Source organism: Staurois parvus, unplaced genomic scaffold (assembly GCF_062004578.1).
Source record: "Staurois parvus isolate SC_StPar_1 unplaced genomic scaffold, SC_StPar_1.0 ptg001195l, whole genome shotgun sequence".
NCBI classification, from domain to species: Eukaryota; Metazoa; Chordata; class Amphibia; order Anura; family Ranidae; genus Staurois; species Staurois parvus.
Genome location: NW_028318991.1, coordinates 27,501 through 37,651, shown reverse-complemented (window position 1 = coordinate 37,651; position 10,151 = coordinate 27,501). Strand labels below are relative to the sequence as shown.

General features: G+C 44.9%; 1 protein-coding gene across 1 annotated transcript; it reads right to left on the bottom strand.

Annotated features, from left to right (window-relative positions):
• Positions 1–815: 815 nt before the first annotated feature.
• LOC149438298 (integrator complex subunit 14-like) lies at positions 816–9,415 on the bottom strand. The gene is made up of 5 exons (XM_089660007.1): positions 9,275–9,415; positions 8,932–9,074; positions 4,673–4,765; positions 4,453–4,597; positions 816–1,037 (listed from the first exon to the last, which is right to left on the bottom strand). The coding sequence occupies exons 1-5, from the start codon at positions 9,280–9,282 to the stop codon at positions 842–844; spliced, it is 585 nt and encodes a 194-aa protein (XP_089516133.1). The 5' UTR covers positions 9,283–9,415; the 3' UTR covers positions 816–841.
• Positions 9,416–10,151: the final 736 nt, after the last annotated feature.

Below are 10,151 nucleotides of genomic sequence, written 5' to 3'. Positions count from 1 at the left end.
TCCTCTCTGCACTGTGAATGTTTACATGTTATGTGCAATTAAACCATGGCAACATCTAATGTTTGTGTAGTATTATGTTCAGCAGACTGTGTTCTTCTATTGTTGTGGCTTAGATGACGTTCAGAGCACATTTTATGCCCAATTCATGCAAAACTCCACGTAATCCCAAGGGGTTCACATACTTTTTCTTGCAACTGTAGGTGCCCCATCATTAGTATCAGTGGCAGGAATAGTGCCCCATCATTGGTATCAGTGGGAGGAATAGTGCCCCATCATCAGTATCAGTGGGGGGAATAATGCCCCATCATCGGTGTCAGTGGCAGGAATAGTGCCCCATCATTGGTATCAGTGGGGGGAATAGTGCCCCATCATTGGTATCAGTGGCAGGAATAGTGCCCCATCATCGGTGTCAGTGGCAGGAATAGTGCCCCATCATTGGTGTCAGTGGCAGGAATAGTGCCCCATCATTGGTGTCAGTGGCAGGAATAGTGCCCCATCATTGGTGTCAGTGGCAGGAATAGTGCCCCATCATTGGTGTCAGTGGCAGGAATTTTTCGAACTGGAAGGGGGGGAAAGTGTCCGGACTGGAAGGGGGGGAAAGTGTCCGGACTGGAAGGGGCTGAAAGTGTGCGGACTGGAAGGGGCTGAAAGTGTGCGGACTGGAAGGGGCTGAAAGTGTCCGGACTGGAAGGGGCTGAAAGTGTCCGGACTGGAAGGGGCTGAAAGTGTCCGGAGTGGAAGGGGGGGAAAGTGTCCGGACTGGAAGGGGGGGAAAGTGTCCGGACTGGAAGGGGGGGGAAGTGTCCGGACTGGAAGTGGTTAAGAAAACGGCTCTATAGCCTCACAGACTGATTCTTAAAACGTGGGCAACTGAAATGTAACATCTTATTAGTTCCACTGTACCAGATATAGGCCCAAGCTGCGAGATTTTCCCCAACCAGGGTAAGGGCTCTGGTCCATGCTCAAACAAAGACATCATTAGATTGGATTTCTTCTTGCTGTCAGCTTGGGAGTACAGCATACCACACCAGTCATTCCTACAGAAGTAACGGGGCAAGAAAAAAAAAAAAAAAAAAACAAGGTTATTACCATCAAAGAGTTCATAGAATACTTATTTCGAGATGTATAACACACACACCAGCCATAAAACAGTATGACCAGCCACCTACTATTGGGTAGGTCCCCCTTTTGCCGCTAAAGCAGCCCTGACTTGTTGAGACATGGACTCCACTAGACAAAGCATCACTCTGCTTTCTCCAGCTTGCCTACTTCCTATACTGCATCCTGGTGCCATCTCTTCCCCAGGAAAGTGACACACACCTTGCCATCCACATGATATAACAAAAAAAACAAAAAACACGACTCATCAGACCAGGCCACCTTCTTCCATTGCTCCGTGGTCCAGTTCTGGGGTTCATGTGCCCATTGTAGGCACTTTTGGCTGTGGACACGGGTCATCACGGGCATCCTGACCGGTCTGCGGCTACACAGCCCCCATACACAACAATCTGCGATGCTCTGTGTGTTCTGACACCTTTCAATCAGAACCAACATTAACTTTTTCAGTAGTGTGAGCTCTAGTAGCTCTTTTATTGGACCAAACTACACAGGGCAGTCTTTGCCCCACCACGTGCATCAATGAGCCTTGGCCGCCGATGACACCGGTTTTTCTTCCTTGGACCACTTTTGTTTGGTCCTGACCCCTGCAGACTGGGAACATCACACAAGAGCTGCAATTTTGGAGTCGCACTGATCCAATCGTCTAGTCATTACAATTTAGCCCTTATCAAAGTTGCTCAAATCCTTATGCTTGCCCATTTTTCAAAAACACATTAACTTCAGGGACAACATGTTCACTTGCTGCCTAATCCATCCCACCCACTTTCTGGTGTCATAATGAGATAACCAATGTTATTTACTTTACCGGTCATTGGCCATTATGCTATGGCGTGTGTGCGCGTGCGTGTGTACTGACAGTAGGCAGCTGAAATCACCTGGTTGCGTCCTAGATGGACGATACATTTGTCCAAGGTTTCAGACTCCATGGGGATTTGTTCCACTGGGGGGGAAGTGCTGAGGCCTTCGGCACTGAGATAATGAGCCCAGCTGAAGGTAGTGGGCTGATTAAGGCTGTTATAAAACTTCCCAGCCTGCTTAGGGAGTGGCTCCAACCTGGAACCAGATCTGTGCCTGAACTGACTCGGGAGTAACATATTATCTGTGTGCAGGGAGCCAAAAGCCTGTGTGGCTAGCCTCCAACTACCAGCGACTAGGTATAGCATCAGGCTGTACCTAGTGGATAGCTAGGGAAGCTGTTTGTACAGTAAGTAGTCAAGTTGGCCAGGATTTTATTTGATGTTTCTTTTTGGTTTGGCGTTTTCCTGTAAATATTGTAAATAAACTGCACCTTTTTGTTTTTTCACCTCCACTGTTGTTGTGCTGTGCCTGTGTTTGTGTGTTGTGCACCCATCCAGGGGGTCACACCCCCCCCGCTGCCGAGCGAACCCCATTACTATATATATATATATATATATATATATATATATATATATATATATATATATATATACACACACACACACATACATACATACATACATACATACATACATACATACAGGTGAAACTCAAAAGATTAGAATATCGTGCAAAAGTCCATTTATTTCAGTGCAGCAACTTAAAAGGTGAAACTGATATATGACATAGACTCATTACATGCAAAGCAAGATAGTTCAAGCCGAGATTTGTCATCATTGTGATGATTATGGCTTACAGCTCATGAAAACCCCAAATCCACAATCTCAGAAAATGAGAATATTGTGAAAAGGTGCAATATTCTCGGCTCAAAGTGTCCCACTCTAATCAGCTAATTAAGCCATAACACCTGCAAAGGGTTCCTGAGCCTTTAAATGGTCTCTCAGTCTGGTTCAGTAGGAATCACAATCATGGGAAAGACTGCTGACCTGACAGTTGTGCAGAAAACCATCATTGACACCCTCCATAAGGAGGGAAAGCCTCAAAAGGTAATTGCAAAAGAAGTTGGATGTTCCCAAAGTGCTGTATCAAAGCACATTAATAGAAAGTTATGTGGAAGGGAAAAGTGTGGAAGAAAAAGGTGCACAAGCAGCAGGGATGACCGCAGCCTGGAGAGGATTGTCATGAAAAGGCCATTCAAAAGTGTTGGGGACTTTCACAAGGAGTGGACTGAGGCTGGAGTCAGTGCATCAAGAGCCATCACACACAGACGGATCCTGGACATGGGCTTCAAATGTCGTATTCCTCTTGTTAAGCCGGTCCTGAACATAAACGACGTCAGAAGCGTCTTACCTGGGCTAAAGAAAAACAGACCTGGTCTGTTGCTCAGTGGTCCAAAATCCTCTTTTCTGATGAGAGCAACTTTTGCATCTCATTTGGAAACCAATGACCCCGAGTATGGAGGAAGAATGGAGAGGCCCAAGGACCCAGAGTATGGAGGAAGAATGGAGAGGCCCAAGGACCCCGAGTATGGAGGAAGAATGGAGAGGCACAAGGACCCCGAGTATGGAGGAAGAATGGAGAGGCACACACTGCAAGATGCTTGAAGTCCAGTGTGAAGTTTCCATAGTCTGTGTTGATTTGGGGAGCCATGTTTTCTGCTGGTGTTGGTGCACTGTGCTTCATTAAGTCCAGGGTCAACGCAGCCGTCTACCAGGAGATTTTGGAGCACTTCTAGCTTCCTTCCGCAGACGAGCTTTATGGGGATGCTGACTTAATTTTCCAGCAGGACTTGGCACCTGCCCACACTGCCAAAAGCACCAAAACCTGGTTCAATGACCGTGGGATTACTGTGCTTGACTGGCCAGCAAACTCGCCTAACCTGAACCCCATAGAGAATCTATGGGGCATTGCCAAGACAAAGATGAGAGACATGAGACCGAACAATGCAGAAGAGCTGAAGGCCGCTATTGAAGCATCCTGGTCTTCCATAACACCTCAGCAGTGCCACAGGCTGATAGCTTCCATGCCACGCCGCATTGAGGCAGTAATTGCTGCAAAAGGGGCCCAAACCAAGTACTGAGTACATATGCATGCTTCTACTTTTCAGAGGTCCAATATTGTTCTATGTACAATCCTTGTTTTATTGATTGCATGGAATATTCTCATTTTCTGAGATTGTGGATTTGGGGTTTTCATGAGCTGTAAGCCATAATCATCACAATGATGACAAATCACAGCTTGAACTATCTTGCTCTGCATGTAATGAGTCTCATATATTAGTTTCATTAGTTGCTGCACTGAAATAAATGAACTTTTGCATGATATTCTAATTTTTCGTGTTTCACCTGTGTATATATATATATATATATATATACATATATACACACACACACATATATATATTAATATATATATATATATTTATATACACACACATATCCATATACACATACATACATATACACACACACTTACCCCAACTGTACTAAGGCCACCATACCCTCCACCTTCAGGCTACCATGTAGAAGAACACAGAAATGTGGGATTTTTCCTGCTATCTGGCTGGCAGAATTCTCATCTTCTAAGTCATCCGTGATTCCGGCCCCAATATCATCACCCTCTATGAAGACATCAAATAATTAGCACATACACTTCCAACCTGACCCAGCTAAGCCACATCTCAGTAAATGCTCACCTTTATTAACAGCAATAGGTAGGACCAGGTGACGAGAAAGGACAGGAGGACTGGAGATGTCCGCAATGTCAATAAAGCCAATGATTTCCAGTTCTGAAGAAAGAATACCAACAAACTGAAAATACATGCTGAAAATTCACCCTTCTGGCTCATGCAATACTGGGAGTAAAAAAAATATTTCTGTAAATTGAGTTCACCCAGCAACTATCTTAAACCTACTTTCAATCATTGCTCAATTCCTCTCCTGATTTGTATGGTCGGCGCCCTCCCCTTTCACAGCTATTAGCTTTCTCTGCCATCAATCATTTTGTTCCCAAGTGTTATATGAACAAAAGAGCACATCCTTGGCATCCTGGCTTAGGATATCAACCAGTAAATGGCACAGCTAAAGTCTTCCTCAAAGAAATTGCACTCCTCAAGTCTTCAAGGAGAAACATGCACGTCTAAAGGGTGTCCAGGGATGTGTTCTTTCATGTAATGTTTTTAAAAGAAGATTCAAGGCAAAGTGCTGCAACCTTTACAATAGCCTGTTGGCCACTACCATCAAAAGACAGCAGTCAGACCCAGTGAAAACAGAATAACTTGACTGAAAAACATAATTGCATGTTGATCGGGAAGGGGGTGGACAGGGACATGGCAAGGAATCAGCTTTAACTTACTTTGGGAGCACCTGAATTTCTCATTATATTCTTTAACTTCTGCTAAGCTGGGAGGGATATGAGCAGCACTCTGAGTCAGTCAGACTATATTGCACAATGCCCTCAGTCTATCACTGGGAGTTTGCACGTAGTAGAGGAGAGCGCAGAGAAATCCTCATCTGCAAGTCACTACTCCTTAAGACTGGTCGCAGGAATCGCATCTCTTCCCACATCCGCAACCACCCACAGCCAAACCATGCTACTCTTACAAGACACCACGCATTTTAGGCCTGCAGCACGAGTGCGGATGCAGGAACCACAGGGACACCGCATGGTCAAAAAGACCATGAGCTGACCCTGCGGCCATGTTTTGTTGTACAGAAAACAGCCCGTAGTATTGTGAACCGAGCCTTGCTGTCAAAGTGCAGGCCAAGACACATTCAAAGCCCCATAAAAGTGATCAGGCAGCTCTAGAACCTTTTATCTTAAAGCCCTTTAGCCCGGGGTTCACACTGATACAATGTGGAATTTGCAGCGTTTTCTGTGCGCATTCCGCACTGCATCAGAATCGCACCCCGTTCATGCGAACCGCTGCAGGTGTGTATGTTAAGTCAACAACACCCCAAAAGCGGTCCACAAAACGAGGTGCGATGTGCAGAATCGGATCACATAGGTGTGAATACCCATGCAAGCCGATCCTAGCGCGGACCAAAAAAAAAAAAAAAGGGGTCCTGCACCTTTTTGGTGCGATGTGATTAGAGCCATACAAAACGTACGGCTCCGATCGCACCGCACACAAATCGCATGGGATTTGCACAGGAATGCAGTGCAGTGGGTCCACAGTGAGTATAACAAGCATGCTTTACTGCACATACAGACTGATTGTACTGTGGTGGGTTCAGTAACACTTTAACCTCTTCCCGCCCGGCCTATGGCCAAATGGCGACCGGCAAAAACCCTCACCTTTCCGGGTGGACGCCATATGGCATCCTTTCGGGCATGCGCAGTTTGCACGCCTGCAGAGTCGCGCAATCTGTCACCGGCCGTGTCGACCGATGACAGATCTGAGTACCGGCCCTGTTGCCGGTACCAAGTGACCTGCTGTGACCAATCACAGCAGGTCACATGACAGTTGTATACAATGGATGGCTTCATTCATGCCATCCATTGTATACTAGTGTGTCTAGCTGTGAATGGTCACAGTGATCACATGCACAAGCTGGGCCAATCACAGCCCAGCTGTGTCATGTGCTTAGCTGTGGCCAAATCACAGCTAAGCACAAAAAAAACCCCTGAATGAACCGATGTCATTCAGGTAAATGCTTGCTTATAGCAAAGTAATTCTTTGCTATAAGCAAATTGTGTAAAAAAAAAAAAAATACTGATCACTTTCCCAAAGTAGAACAATGTTACTATGGTAACATTGCACTACTTTGGTCATAGTGAAATCTGAAAAAAAAATCTTAAAAAAAAAAAAAAAAAAAAAATAAAAAAGTTTTTTTAAAAATATATATTTTTTTTCATACTGTCACCAGTCAGTGTCCCTGATCACCGCCATGCCAGTTATATGATGACGCTGTACTGCACTGGTGACAGTATGTAAAAAACAAAAAGTGAACATTTTTTTAATTTTTTAATTTTCCGAAAAAAATTATGACAAAAAAAAATACAACTTTAAAAAACTCACCATTCCTCTTATGAAATACGTTGGGACTGTCTACTCTGCAAAAAGGGGTCATTTGGGGGATATCTGTACTGTTCTGACATTCTTGGACCTCAAGAAATTAGATTGGCCATCAGTACTTCAGGATTGATCAAAATTCAGATCTATACCATAGTTTGTGAACTCTATAACTTTCCTAAAAACTAAAAAATACATCCTAATTTGGGTTATTTTCACCAAAGACATGGAGCAGAATACATCTCGGCCTAAATTTATGAAGAACAATTATTTATTTGCAAACTTTTATAACAGAAACAAAGAAAAACGTGTTTTTTTTTCAAAATTTTCGTGTCTTTTTGTTAATTTAGCAAAAAATAAAACCCCCAGCGGTGATTAAATACCACCAAAAGAAAGCTCTAGTTGTGTGAACAAAATGATAAAATTTTAGTTTGGGTGCAATGTTGTATGACCGCGCAATTGTCATTCAAAATGTGAGAGCGCTGAAACCTGAAAACTGGCCTGGGCAGGAAGGGGGAAAAGTGCCCGGTATTGAAATGGTTAAGAAGCCGGTGCCTGGACCCAAAGCTGAATGAAGAATAGTCTCGGGGTGAGGATATCGCTGGATCCCTGGACAGGTAAGTGTCCTTATAATAAAAGGACATTATTTACAGTATTACAGTATTTGTAGCTGCTAACTTTTTTTTTAGGGGGGGGGGGGAGGGAGGCTTTAGAACCACTTAAAGTACACACTGTTGCTTTAACTAGTTGCCGACCGCAGATAGCCGAATGACGGCTTCACTGCGGCCGGCCAGTTCTGGGTGGACGTCATATGACGTCCCCCCAGAACGCGCTCTCCTGCGCGCCCCAGGGGGCGCGCACCCGGCGATCTCAGCGGCCTTTTACCACGTGATCAGCGGTGTCCAATGACACACTGATCACAGGGAAATGCAAGTGCCGGTTCTCGGCTGCACTTTCCTCACGCTGTCAGATCGTGAGGAAAGTACTGCCGAGAACCGGCAGTTGTCACAGCGGGGATCGGCACCGATCATCAGGACACTGATGATCAGTGCCCTGATGATCGGTGCCCAGCAGTGCCACCCGCAAGTTCCGCCCACCTGTGCCCAGCAGTGCGCCCACTAGCTCCGCCCACCTGTGCCCAGCAGATCACCCACCTGTGTCCAGCAGTGCACCCACCTGTGCCACTCTGCAGTGTCACACACCTGTGCCCAGAAGTGCCACCTACCTGTGCCCAGAAGTGCCACCCACCTGTGCCCACCCACCAGTGCTGCCCACCAGTGCCACCCACCAGTGCAGCCCAGCAGTGCTGCCAGTCAGTGCCACCAGTCAGTGCCCAGGGGTTGTGCCAGTCAGTGCCGCCAGTCAGTGCCCAGCAGTGATGCCAGTCAGTGCCGTCTATCAGTACCCATCATCAGTGTCACCTATCAGTGCCGCCTATCAGTGCTGCATATTAGTGCCGCCTATCCGTGACACCTCATTAGTGCTGTCTATCAGTGCTGCCTATCCGTGCCACCTCATTAGTACTGCCTATCAGTGCCCTTTAGTGCTGCCTATCAGTGCCCATCAGTGCCTCCTATCAGTGCCCATCAGTGCTGCCTCATCAACGCACATCAGTGAAGGAGAAAAAATACCTGTTTGAAAAATTTTATAATAGAAACAAAGAAAAAATTTTTTTTTTTTCAAATTTTTTGCACTTTTTTTATTTATAGCGCAAAAAGTAAAGCGCCCAGTGGCAATTAAATACCACCAAAAGAAAGCTCTATTTGTGAGAAAAAAATGATCAAAATTTCATATGGGTACAATGTTGCATGACCACGCAATTGTCAATCAAAGTGCGGCAGCGCTGAAAGCTGCAAATTGGCCTGGTAAGGAAGGGGGTATAAGTGCCTGGTAGGCAAGTGGTTAATACAGACAGTAAACACCATATGACATGCCTCTACCTGTACTTAAAGATTTAGGAATTGGATCGGTCTCTTCATCTATGACAACAGATTCCGGCCTGGGGAAGACCTGGACATCAGAGGACAGGTTCCCACACTTCAGCACTGCATGGAACGGAGTGTACGCCACATCAATAAGTTTCCTGTAGGAGAAAAATGTTGTTTTACGTGGAATTAACTAAAAAAACGTCAGTTAGGAAGAGAAATCTGTCATGCTAAAAACTCAGAGCCAGCTATACACTATAATCCTCTCACATGACAACTAATCTCTAACAAGCCCGGCAATATCCGGCAGTAAATTAACTAGAGACAGACTCCATGCAGGGCAGGCGAGCTCACTTACCCGAACATGGACTGGACATTCTTTAAGCACAGGGGCCCATCGATGGTAAAGATCTGACCCTCCCCATTATTGAGGTCAATAAGTCTTTCCAGAGTATCCAAGGAATCGGAGCTCTGCAGCTGAGGGGGTGGGGGGGGGACAAGAGGACAAAGAAAAGGAAATGCAATGAACACATCGTCATATATTCATAAAAAGCGTAAATTCACCCAAAAACATTCTCTCTTTATATTAGGAGAGAACGGGGGGATTACAACCACCTGCCGGGGTTAACTGCTAACCAGAGCTCTAGTTTCTCTTTTTTTTTCTCATAAGGAAGTGAAGGAAAGTCTGCAACAAGGACACAAAGGAAATATAAAGATGGCAGGAGGACCAGCCTTCCCCTATTCTACTAAAACAAAAAAAAAACATAAAAAAAACCCCAAAACAAATAAACAAAAAAAAACAAAAACAGAAAAAAAAAACCCCACTGTTTGTATTGCGGTAGATTATCCACTTAAGCTCCAGAGGGTTTTACCCCCTTCATGACCAGGCCACTTTTTGCTATTCTGGACTGTGCTACTTTAACTGGTAATTGCGCTGTCACGCAACACTGTACCCAAATGGAATTTATATAATTTCACATTTTTTTGGTTGTATGTTATCACCATTTGGTTTTTATTTGTTATATAGACAAAAAAAGGCTGAAAATTTTGAAGACAGACAATATATTTTACTTTTTGCTATTAACCACTTGAGCCCCAGAGGATTTACCCCCCTTAATGACCACGCCTTTTTTTGCTGTTTGGCGCTGCACTAATTCAAATGATAATTGCGCGGTCATGCAATGCTGTACCCAAACGAAATTTACGTCCTTTATTTCACACAAATAGAGCTTTCT

What these genes read in the sequence shown, in the direction of transcription:
- LOC149438298 (XM_089660007.1), bottom strand. An exon ending in ACCTATTGCTGTTAATAAAG is followed by an intron (nt 4,598 to 4,672) that starts GTGAGCATTTAC and finishes ATGTCTTCATAG; the next exon opens with AGGGTGATGATATTGGGGCC. An exon ending in GTGGCCTTAGTACAGTTGGG is followed by an intron (nt 1,038 to 4,452) that starts GTAAGTGTGTGT and finishes TTACTTCTGTAG; the next exon opens with GAATGACTGGTGTGGTATGC.